This window comes from Drosophila virilis, chromosome 4 (genome assembly GCF_030788295.1).
Source record: "Drosophila virilis strain 15010-1051.87 chromosome 4, Dvir_AGI_RSII-ME, whole genome shotgun sequence".
In the NCBI taxonomy this organism is placed as follows: domain Eukaryota; kingdom Metazoa; phylum Arthropoda; class Insecta; order Diptera; family Drosophilidae; genus Drosophila; species Drosophila virilis.
In genome coordinates, this window is record NC_091546.1 from 4,131,682 (window position 1) to 4,153,711 (window position 22,030).

The 22,030-nt window shown below is 45.8% G+C and overlaps 5 protein-coding genes across 7 annotated transcripts; 2 read left to right on the plus strand and 3 right to left on the minus strand.

Annotated features, from left to right (window-relative positions):
- Positions 1–740, minus strand: RpLP1 (Ribosomal protein LP1). Its single transcript, XM_002052794.4, has 2 exons — positions 546–740; positions 1–400 (listed from the first exon to the last, which is right to left on the minus strand). Exons 1-2 carry the CDS (start codon positions 615–617, stop codon positions 134–136), a joined length of 339 nt encoding a protein of 112 aa, XP_002052830.1. The 5' UTR covers positions 618–740; the 3' UTR covers positions 1–133.
- Positions 741–838: 98 nt separating this feature from the next.
- Positions 839–1,974, plus strand: LOC6627598 (ribonuclease H2 subunit A). Its single transcript, XM_002052793.4, has one exon. The coding sequence runs from the start codon at positions 894–896 to the stop codon at positions 1,911–1,913; it is 1,020 nt and encodes a 339-aa protein (XP_002052829.1). The 5' UTR covers positions 839–893; the 3' UTR covers positions 1,914–1,974.
- Positions 1,975–2,307: 333 nt separating this feature from the next.
- ebi (transducin beta like ebi) lies at positions 2,308–5,854 on the minus strand. Its single transcript, XM_070209434.1, has 3 exons — positions 5,458–5,854; positions 4,049–5,364; positions 2,308–3,883 (listed from the first exon to the last, which is right to left on the minus strand). The coding sequence occupies exons 1-3, from the start codon at positions 5,513–5,515 to the stop codon at positions 3,038–3,040; spliced, it is 2,220 nt and encodes a 739-aa protein (XP_070065535.1). The 5' UTR covers positions 5,516–5,854; the 3' UTR covers positions 2,308–3,037.
- Positions 5,855–5,926: 72 nt separating this feature from the next.
- AP-2alpha (adaptor protein complex 2, subunit alpha) lies at positions 5,927–13,505 on the plus strand. 3 transcript variants are annotated; one of them, XM_015173092.3, is made up of 8 exons: positions 5,927–6,054; positions 6,983–7,393; positions 8,775–8,986; positions 9,050–10,095; positions 10,164–11,085; positions 11,147–11,430; positions 11,509–11,713; positions 11,778–13,505. In XM_015173092.3, exons 2-8 carry the CDS (start codon positions 7,330–7,332, stop codon positions 11,853–11,855), a joined length of 2,811 nt encoding a protein of 936 aa, XP_015028578.1. In that variant the 5' UTR covers positions 5,927–6,054; positions 6,983–7,329; the 3' UTR covers positions 11,856–13,505. The 3 variants fall into 3 exon arrangements, with proteins under 3 accessions (XP_015028578.1, XP_015028579.1, XP_002052827.1); XM_015173093.3 differs by having other exon boundaries at positions 5,955–6,292; XM_002052791.4 differs by lacking the exon at positions 5,927–6,054 and adding an exon at positions 6,323–6,821.
- A 1,699-nt stretch (positions 13,506–15,204) lies between these two features.
- Polr1B (RNA polymerase I subunit Rpl135) lies at positions 15,205–18,876 on the minus strand. Its single transcript, XM_002052789.4, has 3 exons — positions 18,715–18,876; positions 17,166–18,665; positions 15,205–17,106 (listed from the first exon to the last, which is right to left on the minus strand). Exons 1-3 carry the CDS (start codon positions 18,790–18,792, stop codon positions 15,307–15,309), a joined length of 3,378 nt encoding a protein of 1,125 aa, XP_002052825.2. The 5' UTR covers positions 18,793–18,876; the 3' UTR covers positions 15,205–15,306.
- Between the last annotated feature and the right edge of the window lie 3,154 nt (positions 18,877–22,030).

Genomic DNA, 22,030 nt, shown 5'->3' on the forward strand with positions numbered 1-22,030 from the left:
TTGTAGTTAACATTTTATATTTCCTCGCATTGTGTACATTAAAACGTGTACGAAAATTGTGGAGAATAAAAACTTCACTTCACACACGCGATGGATGTTGTTGGCGTTATATGATTGTTGCTGCTGCTGCTGTTTAGTCGAACAGACCGAAGCCCATGTCGTCGTCAGAGACATCGGACTCCTCCTCCTTCTTCTTTTCCTCTTTCTTGGCCTCGGCGGCGGGCGCATCGGCAGCAGCGGGCGCAGCAGCACCGCCAGCTGGGGCAGCACCAACGCCGGAGCCAATGTTGGTGATCAAGTCCTTGACATTGATGCCCTCCAACGCCTTGGCGAACAGACCGGGCCAGTAGGGCTCGACCTCAACATTGGCGGCCTTCAGAATGGTCGAGATTTTCTCACCCTGCAAAAGCCCGAAAATAATAAATACAATTAGTATAAGGTTCACAAATCCTATGCAAATATTACTATGTGCAAATTAGCAAACAATTGCTGGGGATTGTCGCAATTTTTGCAGATTCGTTTTTTAAGTTCATTTTTTCACTTACGGTGACGGCGACATCGTCATCAACCAGGATGAGGGAGGCGTAGACGCATGCGAGCTCAGCTTTTGTCGACATTGTTAAACTGTTTGCTTATTTAATAATTGGTGCAAGTTGCCAAAAATTAAGGTTTTATAATAATCGGCCTTAGCTCGAAAGAGAACAAGCACACGGAACAAAATCCTAAACCGGAAAGAACGATGTACGTCAAGTTGGCTGCGTCTAGCAGTGTTTTTGTCGCGTCGCTGTGAACGGCAGCTCGTACGCTTACCAACACTGCCATAAAACGTAAACAATGTTCGATCAACATATTCTTGCCTATCGATTAGGTAAACAATAAAAACCGCGCGTAAAATGGAAGATATAGAAATTAAGAATGAAAGTGAAGAAAAACCCAATATATTACAGGATGAAGAGCCCGCGGGTGATATTAATCGGATAAGCTCACTGAAGTCCCTCGGGCCGTTTATTGCTGCGCGCGAAAACAGCAAAAATACAATTTATTTGAGCGATGTGCCGGCAATCTGCAAGGAGCAGCCCTGCATGCTGGGCGTGGATGAGGCAGGCCGTGGTCCCGTGCTGGGCCCCATGGTGTACGGCATCTCCTACTGCCCGCTGGAGCGTAAGAGCGCTCTGGTCGAGCTGGGCTGCGCAGATTCCAAGCAGTTAACCGAGGAGAAGCGGGAGATCATCTTTAACGATCTGAACACGCTGGAGTATGCGAACAGCTGCATTGGCTGGGCCGTTGAAATCATTTCACCCAATGTCATCAGCAGCAGCATGTACAGACGCACCAAGTGCTCGCTGAATGAGGTCTCCATGGATTCGGCCATGGGCCTGATACAAGAAGCCATCGATGCGGGCGTCAATATAGCCGAAGTTTACGTGGACACGGTGGGCCCGCCGGAGAAGTATCAGGAGAAGCTGCTCAAACGGTTTCCTAATTTCAAAATAACGGTAGCCAAAAAGGCCGATTCTACCTATCCGATTGTCTCGGCGGCCAGTATATGCGCCAAGGTAACCCGCGATCATGCTCTGAAGGTCTGGCAGTTTCCCGAGGGCCTAATCATTAAGGACAATGCATTTGGCAGCGGCTACCCCGGTGATCCTGTCACCAAACGATTCCTTACCGAGAACATTGATTTGGTATTTGGTTTCCCGCGTCTGGTGCGCTTCAGCTGGTCAACGGCGGAGAATGCGCTGGCGGACAAGGCATACGACATGGAATTCGATGAGCCCGACTCGGAGAAGCCCAAATATGCGGGCACAAAGCTGACCAAGTTCTTCAAGGGCACCACCAAAACGGGTGAAGTGAAGCGCGAGGAATGCCGCTTCTTCAAACAGTGTCACCTGGACAATGTAACCGAATTTTAGATTGTACACCAACTATTTATACCCTAGAGATGTTTCCAATATATTTTGTAGTTAAGCGATATCTACTTTGCGTGTGAGGAAAGCCAAATGATATTGGCACCACTGGTTGCTGCAGAAGACAGTGCTGCCAATGCAGTTTGTCTGTGCATTATCGCCTTAAGGTACCAGTGCTGCCAGTTTCGCTTGGCAGCGCTCGCTGAGCGTATTATCAGCTTGTTTTATCATATGAACTCCCATTGGAATAAGCAATACCACATGTTAAATACTCTATATGCAATCTCCGGCTTACCGGAGACTGCAATTTTTATTGCTTTATTTTATATTCCCATTCAAACTTGCTGCAATGGTCCCCTTATCTCTAGCGTGCCTTCGCACCAGAAAAGAAAAGCTCTAGTTCGATTTTGGAGCTTTAATTAATTGTAGCCGCTGTTAAGGCCATTCTTTATAATTAGTATCGTTTACACACTACGTTGGGATGCAGTTACACTGTTCGAATGTAAGCGTGAGCCGGTTGTCATCCATTTAGCTTGGATCCGTTTCCGTTTTCGTTTCCGTCTCCGTTTGCCGGCGACTAACATATTTTTGCATGCACTTTATAATGCTTAGGTCTAACGATAAAAGGTTGCTCGATTAAGACTTAATTGGGCTTGGGCTTGGGCCTGGGCCAGACTGCGCTCATGTATACAATATAACAATAAAATGCATCAAGTTATATACTAAACGAGTTATCTGTGTATAAAAATGAATACTTAGAAACATATGGAGCTTACGGCTAAATTAAAAGCGCGTTTCCCGCCGACTGACAACTGGTCGAGATCGCTGCGCGAGGCGTTCTTAAACTCGGTTTGCCACGCCCCGCGAGCGACACTTGCAGCACACAGACAGGGGCAACGTGTCTTGACTTGAAGTGAGGGAGGCGGCAGGAGGGAGAAAAAACTCAGTGAATGGACAGTGGGCAGAACATTGAAGTTAACATTCAAAACAGAAGCGAAAAGCATATTAGAATCCAGGTCACGTCAATACGCATAACCTAAAAGGTGCTGGGAGTTGGCAGATGTATCAATTATTGCTGCTGCTGCTGCTGCTGCTGCTGTTGTTGCTGTTGCTGTTGTTGCTGCTGCGGATCAGAACTTTCGCAGATCGAGCACAAAAACGCTGCCATCGGATGCACTGGCGCCCACTTTGGTGCCCTTGGAATTCCAGCAGACCTCAAAAATACCGCCCGTACCCTTGTAGCTGTGCACCAGCTGTCCGGTCTGTGTGCTCCAGATGTGCACGCACTTGTCAAAGCTGCCCGAGGCCAGATGCTTGCCATCCGGACTGAAGGCCACGGAATAGACGGGTTCCGTGTGCTTGGTAAGCGTATGTATGCAGCTGCCGCGTTCCACATCCCACAGGCGGACCGTCGAATCGAACGATGCGGAGGCGAGTATCAGATTCGTGTTGGGATTATTTGTGCCGGGTCCGGTGGGTGACCATTTTATCGTGTAGATCTCTTTGGAGTGCGCCTGCAAATCGTGGCAGCAACGATCGCGCGTCATACTCCAGATCTTGAGTGTCATATCATCGGAGCAGGAAGCCAACAGCTGACCCTGCGGACACCATTTGATTGCATTCACCTCGTTCGTGTGTCCACGGAACGTTTTGATCGGTTCGTTCATGCCCAGCCGGCACACATGGATTCGCTGATCTGTGCTGCACGAGGCAAACGACTGATTCGATTGCCAATCGACGTCCAAGGCGGGCGCACTATGGAACGCAAACTGTTGCGTGCACTGGCCTGTGGATGCGTCCCAGATGATTGTCGTTTTGTCCACGCCCGCGGACAGAATATAATTGCCGCATTTGTTCCACTTGAGCGCAAAGATGGGACCCTTGTGCTGGCCCAACGTGGAGGCCAAGCGACCATCTGTCTTCCAGATGCGTGCGTAGCCATCGTAGCTGCCCGTGGCCAGAAGCGAGCCGTCGCACTGCAACAGAAAAAAAAAATACCGATTGGAATTATTTTCGATATAAATTAAAATTAATTTCAGTGTTGCAGGTCGAGCGATTGCTCGTGAGTATCATACGATATCGATAACGATATGTGCGACTTATCAGATATCGATAGAATTCAACCATGTTTGGCTACTCACGTTCCAGTCCAACGAGGTGACATCCTTATTGCTGGGCACCTCCGCGCCGCCTTTCTGTATGCAGTGCCGCAATACCAGCTGGCTGGAGTTGGCGTTCGCATCGGACATGTCCCAGATGCGTGCGGTGCTGTCGCCGGAGCCACTGGCAAGCAGATCTCGACTGGGATTCCAGGCGCAGATGAACACTTCGCTCTCGTGGCCGCGCAGCACGCGGGCCTTTGATTCAGGTATCTCTATGCTCTGATCAATGTCCATTGCCTCGACGACAGTGCTGCCGGGCGTGCCTGTGCCGCTACCGCCGCCACCGCCATTGCCGCCGCCACCACCACCGCCGCCGCCGCCGCCGCCGCCACCTCCTCCTCCTCCACCACCACCACCGCCACTACCACCGTTGCCCGGTGTGGTGCTGCTGGGGACTGCACTTTGCGCCGTCGTCGGGCAGGTGGTCTGCACATTATTGCCCTGAGTGCCGACTCGGGTTGCCGGCGTGCTAGCTGCACCGCTGGCCGCCTTGGCGCCCGTTGCAGCAGTTCCCGCAGCCGTTGTACCAGCCTCCGCATTGGCACCGGCTGGCACGGCAGGCGTGCCGCCTGCCGCTGGCTGTTCCACGCTGCTGGCGTTGCTGCTGTTGCCATTTGTGGACGTAGATGAGGCGGCATCATCTGCGTTTGTGGCATTCGGATAGGCCGCCGTACTGCTGGTGGCTCCAGATTCGTTAGCTCCCGCCTTTTTGTTAGCCGCCGCAGCTGCACCGCCAGCACTGTCCGCATTGCCGCTGGCCGCAGCTGTCGTTGAGTTGGCGGCAGCAGCGCCGGCAGCTGTGCCGCTGGCATTGTTACCACTGGCGGCGGCGGTATTGCTGTTGTTGGATGCCGCGGTGCCGCTGGAGTCCACCTCGTTGGTGTCGGCGCCGCTGCTGCCGGTGGGCGTGCTGGTGCCGGTGCTGGCATTGGTGCCCTTGGCGGCAGCGCCAGCAGTCGTATTGCCTGTGCCCGGCTCGATCTTGATTTCCGTTTTCGGATTGCTATTCGAATTGACATTGGCCGGCGTGCTGGCATCGACGGCCGGTTTGCCCGGCTCTGTTTTGACTGTCGGCTTTGGCGGCTTCACTTCCGGCATCACAGCGTCTATCAGGCTGAGGCCCTCGATGGGTCGCGCCATCTCTCCATCCTCGCCCACGCTCCACTCCACCTCCGTGTAGAGCAGACCCTTCTGCAGTATGGTGAGTAGGGCAGCGGGCGGCACAAGAGCACCATTTATGTTGCTCTGCGAGATGTGAGACTCGATGCCAAAGACATAGGCGGAGTGTAGAAAGCCTGTCGTTGGAAAAGAACATGCACGCATGGGCATGGGAGAGGGGGGGAGAGTTAGCTTTGGGGCGTCTGTCAACCGTCTCCTCCTCCACTCACCTGACTCCTGTAGATATCGGAAAACTAGAAAGTTCACCTCGTCGCTGGAAAAACTCATGTTGGAACGCTTGGCAAACACGCCCACGGCCTTGTTTGCGGCTCTGGATGCTGTTGTTTCCTATTGATTCCGCAATTAATTGCAATTCTCGAGACAGTTTTATGGCGGCTGCGCTGATTCTGATGATAACACGGCGCTGGCAGTACGTAACACATGCGTAATTGCTTGTTAACCGTTCACTTGTCCTTCGTATATGCAATCGTTGTGCTCGCCGGTTCGCTTAGTGCACATTTAAATGCGCTAGCATTTTATATTTATTTTCTTGGAGTATAAAAAAACGTAGAGTACTACAAATAGTCGACGACCATTCGGCATATGCAACGCTGTAGCGCAAAAAATGGCGGAGTTGTAAAGTGGTAGTGTTGGAAAGTGTATGCAGCTTTTGCATGTATTATGCAGCACTTGCCGCAAAACGCGCCAGTTGCTGACGTTTAACAGCACTGTGTCCGCTAGATGGCTGTTGCATGGAGAGGAGTGTAGAGGAAAAATCAATAGAAATTTTCAGTTCGTGAAATGCCTGGCTGCTCTGCTTGTTTTGCGTTAGTTTACAATTAATAACTGCAATTGAACGCAATACAAATTCATACACGGGTTAAATAAAGTGCTGCATCGCCGGCATACACACACACATCGACACATTCCGCGGCCAACACCCAACAGAAAACCCGAAAACCCCGAAAAGGCAGCAGCAGCCGCAGCCGTGAGAAAGCCAAAACGAAACGACACAAATTCCAGCAAACTCTCTGCAAAAACATTTTGGCTGCAGCGTTTCAAAAAGTAAGCACCAGCGGCTACCAAATTCGATTCGCATTTGACTCGCGACTTACAGCAATTGTGTGTGTGTGTGTGTGCGTGTTATGGCATAAAAAAAAAAAGAAAAACGAAATTTTCGGAACGTTTCGTGGTGCTGTTTTTGCGGTCTGTGCAAATAAAACGACTTCGTCATCTTGCGGCCCGTTGGCTTTGGTTCATGTGAAGAGAAAGAAAAAAAAAAAAAGTGACGTCGACTACGACGGCTGCGGGACGTGACATGAAAGCAAAATAAGCGCTGGCAACAACAAAGGGTTCCAGCCGGTGGCACTGATCGTGCACTAGTAATACATTTATTTACCTAAACAAGTGCAAATTGTGATAAAACATTGCATTAAGGTCATCAAAACCCAAACGTTATCAGGCCTGCAGCTGCCGTTCCCGTTGTTGTTGCTGTTTAAAATACACACACACACACATTTATGTATATATATACATTGCAAGTGCTGCCAACGCGGTTGCCAAATATATAAACGAGTGGGTGGGCTGCGGAGAGGTGTGTATGTGTGCCGAAGGAGGAGGGGGGAGGGGGGGGGGCGTATGCTTGCTCGCCAAATGTCAAAAGTTCAAATTGCGCCAAATATGCCATTAGGCAATAACAAAACTGTTATCGATATCAATTGATTGTTAAACAAATATATATTATATTCTCAACAGGTCTTTTGCTGCCGAGAGAGCCACAGCGAGCGAGAGATTGTGAGAGCAGGAGAAAAGAACATTATTTTGTTTTTCGCTAGCAAATCAAAATTTGCCATTCATCAGTCTCAGCAACGGACTGCAGCAAGTGGCAACGTCGCACAGTTTTCGAGCTCCCCGTTAGTTGTTGTTGTTCTTGCGGTTGTTGTTGCTGACATTTTGCTGCTGTTGTTGTTGTCGTCGTCGTCGTCGTCGTCGTCGTTGGAGCCTGAGCGATAAGAGCGCCGCATCGACTCGAGCGCTCGAGCACAGATCTTTCTTCGCCCCGAGTTTGCATAAAACCAGCGAAAATTAACAAGCTAACTACAATGGCGCCGGTGAGGGGGGATGGCATGAGAGGCCTGGCCGTGTTTATATCGGATATAAGAAATTGTAAGTAAACACATGAGTAGACATAGCTATTGCATACGTAACCCAGTAATAGACTGTTATTACACTCTGTAAATACCTTAAATGGGTATATTGATTTCGAGGAAATATAAAAGAGGCATAGAGCGGAATTTTGACCGCATTAAACATATATGTATGTACAAACATGCTTGAGCAGCATCAAACTCGATGATCCATAAGGCTATGCAAGCTTACGCAAGATTTTATTTTAAAATAATCATTAATTTAGGCTTTATACAATTTAAGCTAGAGAAACAGAATTGAACACTTAGTTTATCAAAAAATGCGGCTCAAGAAAAATTATCTTTTTGAATAGGCTTTATCAGGTTAACTCAAAATGCAAAGAAATCTACATTTTGGGAGTTATATCCTTGATCTCTGGTATATGCCCACGTTTGGATGTTATCGTTTAGCACAGCAATTTTCAAATTAATCGCATAATGATAACACAAGTTATTCAAGGTTGTTTACATTTTTTTCATGCTGTAGGACTTGGGGAAGAAAATTATATGATTCTGGGTACAGGGTATTTTCTAGTCGAGTGCACTCTCACTTGAATTTATTTTATTTTTAATTTTTAATTCAATTTATCAGCGCTTTTCTTATCCAAATATATTCATAACTCTCATAGGGGCGTCAATGTCGACATTTCTTGTTCAATTACGAGAAGAACGACAGTCGCAAAGCGGGGCGGCTTTCATATCAATCTGTGTCCAAGTGTGTGTGTGTGTGTGTATGTGTGTGTACCGCAAATTGTTTGTACTCTGTAGCCTTAACTTGTCGCTTTGCCCAGCGCTCACTCCCGACGCTCTTCCATTCGTTTATCGCACAGACACACAACGGCCCATTTGCTGGTTAACTCGCCAGCATATCTATTGCGCGGCCGTTCTCCCGATCGCTCAAATCGGTGACTGGTACTAATTGCCGACCGAGAGACAGAGAGAGTGTGCATACTGAGCGGGAGAGTTGTGAGTTTCCGGCTTGTTGAATTCGGCTTAGCTTACCCCCTGACTCATAGAAAGATACAAATACACAACACAAACCTTGACCCACACTTGACTATCTTATCCTGTAAAGAAATTGGAAAGCCAAAAAACAGAACTCAAGCTCTAGAAACTATAATGTCTATATGTTGAAGATCGTATATTTAAAAGAATTTATAAGAAGCTTCAGCAAGATACCTTAGCTGAGAGGCTGAGGCAGATGTTTATGGCTAATTCGACTCGACAGTTGATGCTGACAATCGATCAGATATATATGTATATATATTCCTTTTGTGCTATAAACAAATGTGCCTCCTTCAATAGAAACTTAATCATTTTTAAAATCTAAAGACTCACTCATCTTTCTCTTTAATTCACAGGTAAAAGCAAAGAAGCGGAAGTGAAACGCATAAACAAAGAGTTGGCCAACATACGTAGCAAATTTAAAGGCGATAAAACGCTCGATGGCTATCAGAAGAAGAAATATGTGTGCAAGCTGCTGTTCATATTCCTGCTGGGCCATGACATTGACTTTGGCCACATGGAGGCGGTCAATCTGCTGTCCTCCAACAAATACTCAGAGAAGCAGATCGTGAGTAATACGAACTTAGCTAATTGTTATTAAAATATACTCAAAAAATGTTACTTTTTGCAGGGCTATCTGTTCATTTCGGTGCTGGTGAATACGAACAGCGATCTGATCCGATTGATCATTCAGTCGATTAAGAATGATTTGCAATCACGGAATCCGGTGCACGTGAATCTGGCGCTGCAGTGCATTGCTAACATTGGCAGCCGTGACATGGCCGAGTCCTTCTCGAATGAGATACCCAAGCTGCTCGTCTCGGGCGATACTATGGATGTGGTCAAGCAGTCGGCGGCCTTGTGTTTGCTGCGTCTGTTTCGCTCCTCGCCGGATATTATACCCGGCGGTGAGTGGACCTCACGCATTATACACTTGCTCAACGATCAGCATATGGGCGTGGTAACGGCAGCTACATCGCTAATCGATGCCCTGGTCAAACGCAATCCGGACGAGTATAAGGGCTGCGTTAATCTGGCCGTGTCGCGTCTGTCGCGCATTGTGACCGCCAGCTATACCGATCTGCAGGACTACACGTATTACTTCGTGCCGGCACCGTGGCTATCGGTGAAATTGTTGCGGCTGCTGCAGAATTATAATCCGGTTACCGAGGAGGCCGGCGTGCGGGCACGCCTCAACGAGACGCTGGAGACCATACTGAATAAGGCGCAGGAGCCGCCCAAGAGCAAGAAGGTTCAGCATTCGAATGCCAAAAATGCTGTCCTCTTCGAGGCCATCAATCTGATTATACATAGCGACAGTGAGCCCAATCTGCTCGTGCGCGCTTGCAATCAGCTGGGCCAGTTCCTTAGCAATCGGGAGACCAATTTGCGTTATCTGGCGCTTGAGTCCATGTGCCATCTGGCGACGTCGGAGTTCTCGCACGAGGAGGTCAAGAAGCATCAGGAGGTGGTTATACTATCTATGAAAATGGAGAAGGATGTTTCGGTGCGCCAAATGGCTGTCGATTTGCTTTATGCCATGTGCGATCGCGGCAACGCCGAGGAGATTGTCCAAGAGATGCTCAACTATCTGGAGACGGCCGACTATTCCATACGTGAGGAGATGGTACTCAAGGTGGCCATTCTGGCTGAGAAATATGCCACGGACTACACCTGGTAAGACTGCACTCTTATTCCCACTCCCTCCCTGTTGCTAATGATTCCAACCTTCATTTGTGTTTCAGGTATGTGGATGTCATTCTCAATCTAATACGCATCGCCGGCGATTATGTGTCGGAGGAGGTCTGGTATCGTGTCATACAGATTGTCATCAATCGCGAGGAGGTGCAGGGCTATGCCGCCAAGACCGTGTTCGAGGCACTGCAGGCGCCCGCCTGTCACGAGAACATGGTCAAGGTGGGCGGCTATATATTGGGCGAGTTTGGCAATCTAATTGCGGGCGATTCTCGGTCGGCGCCGCTGGTGCAGTTCAAGCTGCTGCATTCCAAGTATCATTTGTGCTCGCCCATGACGCGCGCCTTGTTGCTCTCCACCTATATTAAGTTCATCAATCTGTTTCCCGAGATACGCACCAACATCCAGGAGGTGTTCAGGCAGCACAGCAATTTGCGTTCCGCCGACGCGGAGCTGCAGCAGCGCGCCAGCGAATATCTGCAACTGAGCATTGTGGCGTCAACCGATGTCCTGGCCACTGTGCTGGAGGAGATGCCCTCATTCCCGGAGCGCGAGAGCTCCATACTGGCGGTGCTCAAGAAGAAGAAGCCTGGCCGTGTGCCCGAGAATGAAATACGCGAATCGAAGAGCCCAGCGCCCACATCCATTACGCAGAACAATGCGCACGTCAATCATAACAACAAACTGAATAGCAATGCCAATGCCAATGCCGACTTGCTGGGCCTCAGCACGCCGCCCGCTAACAACATCAACAACATGAACAACAGCAACAACTCGACGCTGCTTGATGTGCTGGGCGACATCTATGGAAACAACAATGCCGCCGTCTACAACACCAAGAAGTTTCTGTTCAAAAATAACGGCGTGCTCTTCGAGAACGAGATGCTCCAGATTGGCGTCAAGTCCGAGTTCAGACAGAATCTCGGTCGTTTGGGCTTGTTCTATGGCAACAAGACGCAAGTGCCGCTGACGGTGAGTAATTGTCCGGATGAATCTATATAGTAATATATATCTAATTCCTTTTGCATTTTAGAACTTTAATCCTGTGCTGCAATGGTCTGCCGAGGACACGCTCAAGTTGAATGTGCAAATGAAGGCCGTGGAGCCAACGCTTGAGGCTGGCGCACAAATCCAGCAGCTGCTGACCGCTGAATGCATCGAGGATTATGCCGACGCACCCACCATTGAGATCAGTTTCCGTTACAATGGCACACAGCAAAAGTTTAGCATCAAATTGCCGCTCACCGTGAATAAGTTCTTCGAGCCAACCGAAATGAATGCCGAGTCATTTTTTGCACGATGGAAGAATCTCAGCGGGTGAGTAACCAACCAAACGCTTTGATCAAGTATCAAAAAGTATACCTAATCCTTTTACTTTGTCAATCACACCCACAGCGAACAGCAGCGGTCGCAGAAGGTGTTCAAGGCCGCGCAGCCGCTGGATTTGCCTGGTGCACGCAATAAGCTAATGGGCTTTGGCATGCAGCTGCTCGATCAGGTTGATCCCAATCCAGACAATATGGTATGTGCGGGCATCATACATACGCAATCACAGCAAGTGGGCTGTCTGCTGCGACTGGAGCCCAATAAGCAGGCACAGGTGAGCAAATATATTTAGCCTTAACTTTGCATACTCAACTCTAATATATTTATACCTTTTGTAGATGTTCCGGTTAACCATACGTGCCAGCAAGGAGACAGTGACACGAGAGATATGCGATCTGTTGTCGGATCAGTTTTAAATCAGGCAGACAATCGTCTAAGTGGGGGATATGTCTAGGGAGCTACTGCAGCAAACCACATTTACAGAATGCACAATCCAATCACCTAGAGAATGATATCAAATCAAAGTATATAATGACGTGTTTCCTCGAACCTAAATGCGGGCTATGTTTAAGCCATTAATTGTGCTACGTATTTGTATGCCACGCCCACGACCACGCCTCTTCACATGTTTACCTCCTCTACTAGCACACACCAACACACACACATAGACACACACCTATTATACTATACTGCAGTGAGTTTTGCTTTCCCATTTTCAGCGCATGCAATTTTTCACATGTTTTATATATTTCTTAACGCGCTAGTTGTTAAAATGCGTCTGATTTTCCATTTTCAATATACTTATTATTATTATTATTATTTTTTGTAATTGCTAACGAGAGAGAATTCTTTGTAAATGTTAAGCTCAAAAAGTTCATTAGTAAAACATAATTAGATTATGTTGTATGACAAGCATTAGCAGTTGGATATTACTATATATATATATATTTATATATATAAAACAGATTCATACAAGCATACATGCATATACCTAGTATATATATATATATATAAATACACACACACATATATATATATATATATATATATATATATATATATATATATATAAACATTGTTGTAATAAAGCAGCAAAAGAAACAAATTATAAACAATTTATAAATGGAATGATATAAATACAAAAATCGTTATGTTATTAACAACAAATTATTACGCATAAAGGCATAAAAAGAAAATAAATTCAATGTTTAGTGTTTTTTGATTGTGAGATTGTGAGATTGTGGAGAAAAGTGCGTAGGTCCTTGAGGAATTAGTAGAAGTAGCAGCTGGCGCCGTAAATCTCATTAAATGATAGACAAATAATTAGATGGTGAAAATCACAAACAAATTTTTTCGATACACACATACACACACATAAAACACACATACATACCAACCATTAAACATTGTTGAACTTGAACAAACTAATATAATAATAAAGTATACTACAAATACTACTACAAGTACATATATATTAAAGGACAACCATTACAACAACTTATTATTATAAACGTATAGCAAAAATTCTCGATTGATCCTGAACATGTACTATGTATTATTTCGTATATGTACCATAGATATGTATGTAAAAAACAAAAAAAAAAAAAAAACGAAAAAGAGAAAGTAAAGCAACTATATAGAAATTGTTTCAAATTCAAAATCGAGTTGAAATTTTGTTTGGACATAATCATATTAAGTACATTGATATCAATCAGCAAGTATTAACTATTCCCCCGATGTGCATCTGAAGCGCCATAAAATGTTGCAGACAAGAGACACAAGAACAAATAATTCAAATAAAAAATTTGAAAAAATAAGTAAATAAAATAAAATATACACACATTTTAAGCTATTATTTGGCTGTTTGGAAATTCATATTCTAAAGCTGCGATAGTTAAATTGTTAAACGAATTCCACAATAAATGATAGCAACAGCAACAACTACAACAAAAAAGAAAAACAAAACAACAACAAACTACAGATAGCAAATGCAGGAATTTAACTGTAAACATAAAGAAATATGTATTTAAAATAAATAAAAATCTATGGAAATTTGAAAAGTGTAACTCACAAGCATATCTATTCTGTTTTTGTAAGTACAAAAGGCCGTGTAAAGCTGAGGAAGCTGACTTTAAATCTAATATAACAAACAATTTAATGCTATCTCATCTGTATAAATAGTGTATGTGTGTTGTATGTGTGTATGCATGTATGCATGTATGTATGCATATGTATGGATGTATGTATGCATATGTATGCATGCATGCATATAGATCTGTATGTATGCATGTATAAAATATGCATATGTATGTATGTATGTATGTATGTATGTATGTATGTATGTATGTATGTATGTATGTATGTATGTATGTATGTATATATGTATGTATGTATGTATGTATATATGTATGTATGTATGTATATATGTATGTATGTATGTATGTATGTATGTATATATGTATGTATGTATATATGTATGTATTTCTGTATGTTTGTATGTATGTATGTATGTATGTATGTATGCATGTATGTATGTGTGTGTGTGTGTGTGTGAATGTGTGTGTGTGTGTGTGTATGTATGTATGTACTTATGTATTTATGTATGTTTGTATGTATGTATGTACGTACGAACGTACGTATGTATGTATGTATGTGTGTGTATACTGTATTAATATATGTATGTGTGTATGAATATATGTATGTATTTATGTCTGTATGAATATATGTATGTATGTGTGTATATTTATGTTGTATTTATGTATATATATGAAGGCAATAATGTATATGTATGTATGTACGTATGAGTATGCGTTTGGGTATGTCTGTGTGTCATATAGTATGTATGTATGTTTGTATGAATGCATGTGTGTATATAACAATATTTATATATATATGCATATGTGTGTGCACGTATATGTGCATGTGTGTGTGCATATATATATGTATATATTGTGTATGCATTTATATATGTTAATGAATGTATGCATATAATTTGTATGTGTATATGCAACACCAATTTAAAAAAAAAACGTATTCTTAACTAAGGCCCTTCTACTCGATTCTCATGAATTCAAGTAAGTCGCATAGGCTTCAGTTCAAGTAAAGGCGGCGGCGGCGGCGGCGGCTCGGAGGAGACGGCAGCTTGAGCTTAGGAGGAGGCGGCAGCCTGAGCCCCGGAGGAAGCGGCAGCCTGAGCCCAGGAGGAGGCGGCAGCCTGAGCTCAGAAGGAAGCGGCAGTCTGAGCTCAGGAGGAGGCGGCAGTCTAAGCCCAGGAGGACGCGGCAGTCTTTAATATTGAAACGGCGGCTTTACCAATGAAGGAGGCGGATTTAATATTAGAGGATTGGGCAGCTTGGCCAAAGGAGGACGTGGTGGCTATGGCTTCGGCAGAGGAGGCGGCATGAAAATTTGAAAATAAACTGGTACGTATTATATATAGACTTGAAGTTATCCTTTTACATTTAAAACAAGCTGAGTTTTCAAGCTAATGAAAATAATTCCCTCTTTTCTGTTCTTTCAGTGTTTTAATATAAAACTTCGTCTCCCGTCTAATGATACAAGACGATCAAATAATGGTGCATTGGACAGGTAAGTACATTTTTCCAATATATATTTATATATTTGTCTCAATATATAAGACTGTTTCACCTGACTAACTGATAAGTGATCAACGAACAGCCGAATCCGCATATGTGTATATCCTTCTTTGTCTGGAACTTGAATTTTGACACTTAATTTGAATAATTTCCAGAATTTCGAATGGGGTTTTGTTTACAGCAGGTAACTTTATTACAAATATATGTAAGGGATTAGTCATAGCGATAATAGGTATAGGTATGCAGAACAATTGAATAACGAGAATGAGTCTCAGATGTGAGTCAGCTTGAATCTGGCATTTATATTGACCGAGCTTAGTTCGGTTACCAGAAATTTGAACGAGAATGGAATTTCGATCATGGAGACGCCGCTGCTGTCGCCGCAGAGGCGACAGGTGTCTGGCATGGAGGACAAGCCGCCCGTCTCGTTGCGCTTGATGATCTGACGCAGCGGGGCCAGAATGCTGCCGCATTTGTGGCAGACCAGCGTGTGCGTCTTGTCTGAGTTGTGGAAGAGGCGATCCTGCAGCAGGAAGGCGGCACCATGCGAGATCAAAGCATCGCGCTCCATCTCACCGAAACGCACGCCACCGCCACGTTTTCGGCCCTTGATCGGCTGATTTGTGCGCGCCTCCACGGCGCCCGTGGAGCGCACCTGCCACTTGTCGAAGACCATGTGACGCAGGCGTTGGTAATGCACAACGCCAAAGAATATATCGGCTGTCATTTCGCGTCCATCGACGCCGGAGTAGAGACGCTCCGTGCCATAATAATTGTAGCCGCCTGCCTCCAGCATTTTGCCAAAGTAATCGATGGCTGTGTTGTCCTCCGAGAAGCGGAACGGCGTCGCGTCATAGACACCGCCATGGACCGCAGCGCTTTTGCCCGCCATTGTCTCGATCATCATCGCGATGGTCATACGCGAGGGGAAACCATGGGGATTAAACACAATGTCCGGTATGAGACCGGATTCGGTGAAGGGCAAATCCTCAGCAGGATACTTCTGTGAGCAGATGCCCTTTTGGCCGGCACGCGAGGCGAACTTATCCCCGATGGTCGCCGGCCGGGCCACGCGCAGCGTTATGCACACTGTCTTGCGGGGCATCAACTCGAAGCTGCCCAACTGACGCACGCTGTCCACGACGCAGTCCTCCTTCTCGTCCATTTTGACCACTTTGAATGTAGACACTTCACCGTCGAAATAGCAGTAGAGAGGCGAACCATAGCTGAGCTTGGTGCCCGGATGCGGCAGCCCGTCCGTGTCCAGATGCTTGATCAACTCCGGCATGTGCGGATGCCGGGCAAAGTAGCTTTGCTTTTTGGCCAGCTGCACAAACTTGGACTTGTAGATGCTGCCGTAGGCAAATCCACGCTCATAGGCCGACTTATTGATGATCATGGCGTCCTCCATGTCATAGCCCGTATACGAAATGACAGCCACAATGGCATTGGTGCCCATGGCAAAGTCATCCAGCTGTATGTTATCGTAGTGCACCGGACGGAACAGCGGCGTCGCTGGCGTCTGCAGTCGGTACAGCTTGTTGGCCGCCTGCTTGGGCCAGTTGAGGCAGGGTGTGCCCATCGTCTGCTTACCCATCTGGCACTGGTACATGTTACGCGGCGACTGATTGTAGTCTGGCATGGGTATCAGATTGGCCAGGTTGCTCATAAAGTGCGTCTTGGAGAGTTCGAGATGTGTGGTGAAATCCGGATACATTTCTTTTTCATCAATGGCTATCTCCATGTACAGCTGCTCCAGTGTGCCGATATATTCGACGCGTTGCCATTTCAGGTTCCACACTGGACGCATCATGCGCGTCGGGCCCGTAGATAGAAACAGACCCGGGAACTGGCCATTTTTCTTGTACGGTATAAAACCAATTTCCATCATTTCAGGCACTTGTCCCGTGATCTTGGCATAGCGCAAATCCTCGACCATTTTGGTGGCCTCGGTCTGGAAAATGTGGCCCAAGTGTTTGCCATCCAGAAAAACCACATATAGCTTGGCATCCGGCTGGCCCTGCTGAGACAAAGGCATCATGCCCATCTCCAACAGCATAGCTGGAATAGCCTGAAAAAGAGGAGAATCTATTCAACTCTGTCGGGATTAATCACTCAAAGGTAACTTACCTGCACCAGCTTCGGGTCCGGACGCTTGGATATCTCACAGGTTAGGGTCAGATGATTAAGCAGACCGCAGGGCGTGCCGTCGGGCGTGTGGACCGGGCAAATGAATCCCCAGGCATCAGGCAGCAGCTGACGCGCCTCCGTCGTACGCATCGTGGTGAAGTAGGAGCCACGATGTATGGCCCGAAAGTGGGACATGTAACGCATGCGATTGATGTTCTCTGCCATAATGACTAGACCGCTGCTCTGCATCAGACCCAGGCCAGTGCGCGAGGCCACGTTGCCCGTGGCAAGAAAGGATTCCATGGCGCGTCCCACACCGCCCGCCTGACGCATGCACTGCGTCATGATGCTGCTGCTCGCCAGCGAGTCCGGTGCGTTGAGTTTCTTTAGCAGACATCGGCGCAGCTGCAGCAACCACATCTCAATACGTTCACCCAGATACTTCTGGTAGAGATGTCCGGGCAGCAGCACCTCCTGCATCATAGCCGAGTCGACGTTCTCCACCTTGTACTTGCCCTGTGCGCACTGAAATAGCTTTTGCACCATGAACACAATCAGCTGGAATTTCTCCTCGTTCGTCGCCAGATGGACCATAATGCGCTCGCGCATTATATACTCGGTGACGGCCTCATCCGGCAGCCAGTCGGGCACTTCAGGGAAACGCGAACGGAAGAGAGTGCCAATAAAGGAGCGACACTGGGCGGATGTATAGACGCCCTCGTTCTGCACATCACGCAGCATGCTCTGCACACAGGTCAAATAGTATTGATCCGATTCGTAGCCCTGCACCAGACAATTGTAGATCTGCTCGTCCGTGTAGTCCATCAGGCACTTCAGTATTAGGCAGACGGGCACATAGGACAGGCGCTTGACATGGGAGAACATAAAGCGTGCGGTGCCATTGTTGAGATAGTGCAGCACATTGGTCAGGGACAGCTCATCGTCTCGCACAGTTTGCACCATGACGCCCAGTTCGCTGAAATTGTGACCGCGATCCTTCCACGAGGAGCGCTTCACGCAGATCGGATGATTGCGACGCGTCATGATGAGCATGCGCACGATCTTCTCGTTGCCGCGTATAACAAAGATGCCGCCCCACTCGCTGTCATGCTCGCCATGCTTAACCATGTCCTGGGGCGTGGCCTTGCCCAGATTGCAAGCGCGTGAACGCAGCATGACCGGCACTTCACCCAGATCCATATTGATTGGGGTCTTTTCCAGATCGTTGACACTCCAGCCTAGACGCACGGAGCACACACCCGAGTAGGAAGCGTGCAATTGGCGTGCATCTGTTGGATATATCTCACGGGTGCGCACGTCAATCACGTCCATCGGCACCTGCGGCTTGGTTATCCAAATGCTCTCAATATTTATGCTAATGCGCTCGCCGGCGGGTGTTTGGAATTGCTGCGGCACCATATATCTGGCCACATGCTCCAGGCCCACGCTGAGCATTTCATCAAAAGAGTCCACATGTGGTGCACCCAAATTGGCCAGATGCTGCAAGTATTACATTAAAGTCTATACTTGGCGGCAGGCAACACTTTACCTTATTCAATTTTTCGGGTATTTGCTTAAACTCGGGCCGTGAATTCGTCAGCACGGGATACTCTTTCATGTTGTCCATAATTCAAGAATTCCAGCAAGTAAAAACGTAAACAAAGTTAAACGGTTCTTCGAGTTGCACGTGCTGTTAAACTTATCGATAAGTATCCGATACTTATCAGCGGCGCTGCCAACCTGTTGCAGGCAAAGCATATTGAATCTGAGAAGGTGGCTTGTCGGCAGTTTTGTGACGTCACGCTGCACACGTTCCGATAGGAAACAATATGAACGGCCAATTGGAATTTAATGACGTAATGCAAATTGCGCACTCGAGCGTAATCTTCCATTTGCGTTAATTCTCGCGCAGCTGACGCACAGTTTCGCGCCAAAATTAGTGTTTCTTTTTAAATGTGCCGTGTTGTTTAGAAATGTGTTGCAGGTGCGAAAGTTTAGATAATGCTGGTGTGCAATCGTGTGTAATGGCTGCAAGGATACATAAGCACGTAAGTCCTGTAACAATTTGTATGTATAAACGGAAATGAAACCTAAGTCGGAAGTGTCAACGTGTTGCTGCTAAATGAAGTTGCCTGCTTGTCCTGCTATATCCTTGTTGTTGTTGTTGTTGTTGTTGCAGCCGCATTATATATGCACAAGTTTGTTGCATTAGTTATGTATGCGAGTTGGCTGCTTACAAATGTGCAGCTCCTGAGCTTGCCTCTTGACAGAGCAGCCCATTGCGGATTAAGCTGCTTGCATGAGTGAGTGGAAGAGGGACAGGGGGGGAAGGGAGCTGGCAGTATTTTGGTCAAAGTTACGCTAATTAAGCACAGGGACCCTGTTGCAGCCTGCCTGCCATATGAGCTGTTCGGCATAATGAAGATGCAAAAAGTTTCATTAGTTATTATTAACTTCAGTCAAAGAATAACTGCTGAAACTTGAGAAAACACAAGAAGCCAAGCGACAACAGCAGCAACAACAACAACAACAATAGTAACAAAAGCAGCTGCAGCACAGGCGCTTCGGTTTATTATGCTATTATAATGAACACAATGCACATTTTCTGAAGCGCTCTATCTCGCTCACACCATCTCCCGCTATATCCCCTCTCTAGCTCTCTTACTTCCACTCGTGCTGCTGCCCATTTGGCTGGCGCACAATCTCAGACGAGCGGGCGGCATGAGAGAGAGAGGGGCGGGGGGGCATGGCTGGTTAGCAAGTTTTGGCAAACGCGCTTCAAGTTTTAGTCGCTTACATTTTATTTTCCATTCTGTTTTGGCCGGGCTAACAAAGAGGCAACATGGCAAATTGCATTGTTGATTTTCATTTTCAAGCCTGAGCTGCTCGCCCAGCTCTCAATGTCTCTTCGAGTGTGTCGCCTACCCACGCTTCTTTCCTTTCCTGCAGGGCGACACTTAGCAGCAGCAGCAGCAGGAAACCCTTCCAAATGTGTCTGTGTGTGCGTGTGTGTGTGTGTGTGTGTGTGTGTGTGTGTGTGTCCTTGCTCCAACCCAGCCCCGCCTTGCCTTGCCTCCACGTTCTGCTCATTCAAAGTCATTGCTGCGTGTTTCCCACTTTTTCAAATGCCGTCGACAATGGCCAAGTTAGCCGAAAAACAAAAAAAAATAGCATAGAAAATAAAATTGGCGTTGCCAGTGGAAAAATCTGTTGCAAAATGCATTTTCATTTGAAACTTTTGCCAAAAACTTTTTCGGTGGGAGTGCATCTAAAAAAACAAAAAAACAAAGAACAATGCAAACACAAATGTTGCGCCATATAAAAATATACTAGATATTCTGCTGCTCTGATTTAAACACTTGCATTTGTTTGCTTTCTTAATAAGTTAGATGTTAGGTTTGCCTGAAAATCCCATTGCGGAAAGTTATGACCCCCATTTCATAATGATAGCTCATAAGCACAGTTGTTGGAGAGGATATTGGCCAGGGGTATTGAGTATAAACTTGGCATGAAATGTGATGTTTTTTTTATACCCTGAACCCATTAAAAATGGGTATAAGGGTATATTGTATTTGTGAAAAATGCAAATATATGGAACAGGCAGAAGGAAGCATCTCCGACCCCATAAAGTATATATATTCTCCATCAGCACCAATAGCCGAGTCCGTCTGTCTGTCTGTCTGCCTGTCTGTCTGTCTGTCTGTCTGTCTGTCTGTCTGTCTGTTTGTCTGTCTGTCTGTCTGTCTGTCCGTCTGTGCGTATGTATGAACGCAAGGATCTCAGAACCTATAAGAGCTAGAGACTTGAAATTCTAGATGTAGGTGCTCCTAGTGCCAGATCGAGTTTGTTTCCGATAATCGATAACTTAGTCCGTTTCCAAGCAATAGATAAAAATCGATATCGATATCCTGTTTTTGGGCAATTTTGGTAAATAATAAGAGCTAGAGTCCCCAAACTTGACATATAGCTTCTAAAATAGAATTTGTATATGCATTTGATGTGGAAAGAAGAGGGTATTCCCTAGTCGTGAGCTCCCGACTAGAACCTCTTACTTTTTTTGTTTTTGCTGCAGTCAGCACATATATCGTAGTTGGTCTGATCGGACTACTATATCATATATTATTTGTCAATTTTCTCGCATTAAAACATGTTTATTTATAAATATATTGCGACATAACTTTAATACATTAAAACATCTAGGAGCGACTTATGAAAAAGATTTTATTTTAAAATACCCTATCATATTCTAAAGTACCTATGGGGTATCAAATACCCTCTCATATATATTTGTATGTGATTCCATGCCTTTAAAAATAAGCTCCTTGCACATTAGTTTAAGTTCCAATCATATTGAATTGCCTTTTAGTGTGTTTTTCTTGAAATCCAAGTGGCTCGTAATACGATTTAATATGAAAATATTAAAAAAAAATGCACTTTAAAATTAAATATGATCATATTTATTTTGCACTTTTTTTACTCCCTATAGGGAAGTATGCTCCAATATGCATTACAATACCATTTACCTTCACGGTTATTATTTGTGATATTATTATTATTTGATCGATATTCCCGCAGGGTATTCAAACTTGCAATAAACCGAAAGATAACTTGTTCTCCCATATTTATGCAAGTTTTGTGCAGATCTTTCAGTGTCAAGGTAATGAATGCTTCGCTACTTATTTTGTTTTGATCAAAAGTGGCAACAGTTTTTCTTTGCCGTCTGTTAGTCATAATCTGGCTTGACGTGTCGCAGCTAAATTTAAAACTTAATCATATGATAGATTTTAATTAAAATGCATTCGAAAGTATATAAATTAAGGAATTCGGGGAAAATCCTGTCTGATCGCGCACGAGTGCCAGACTCT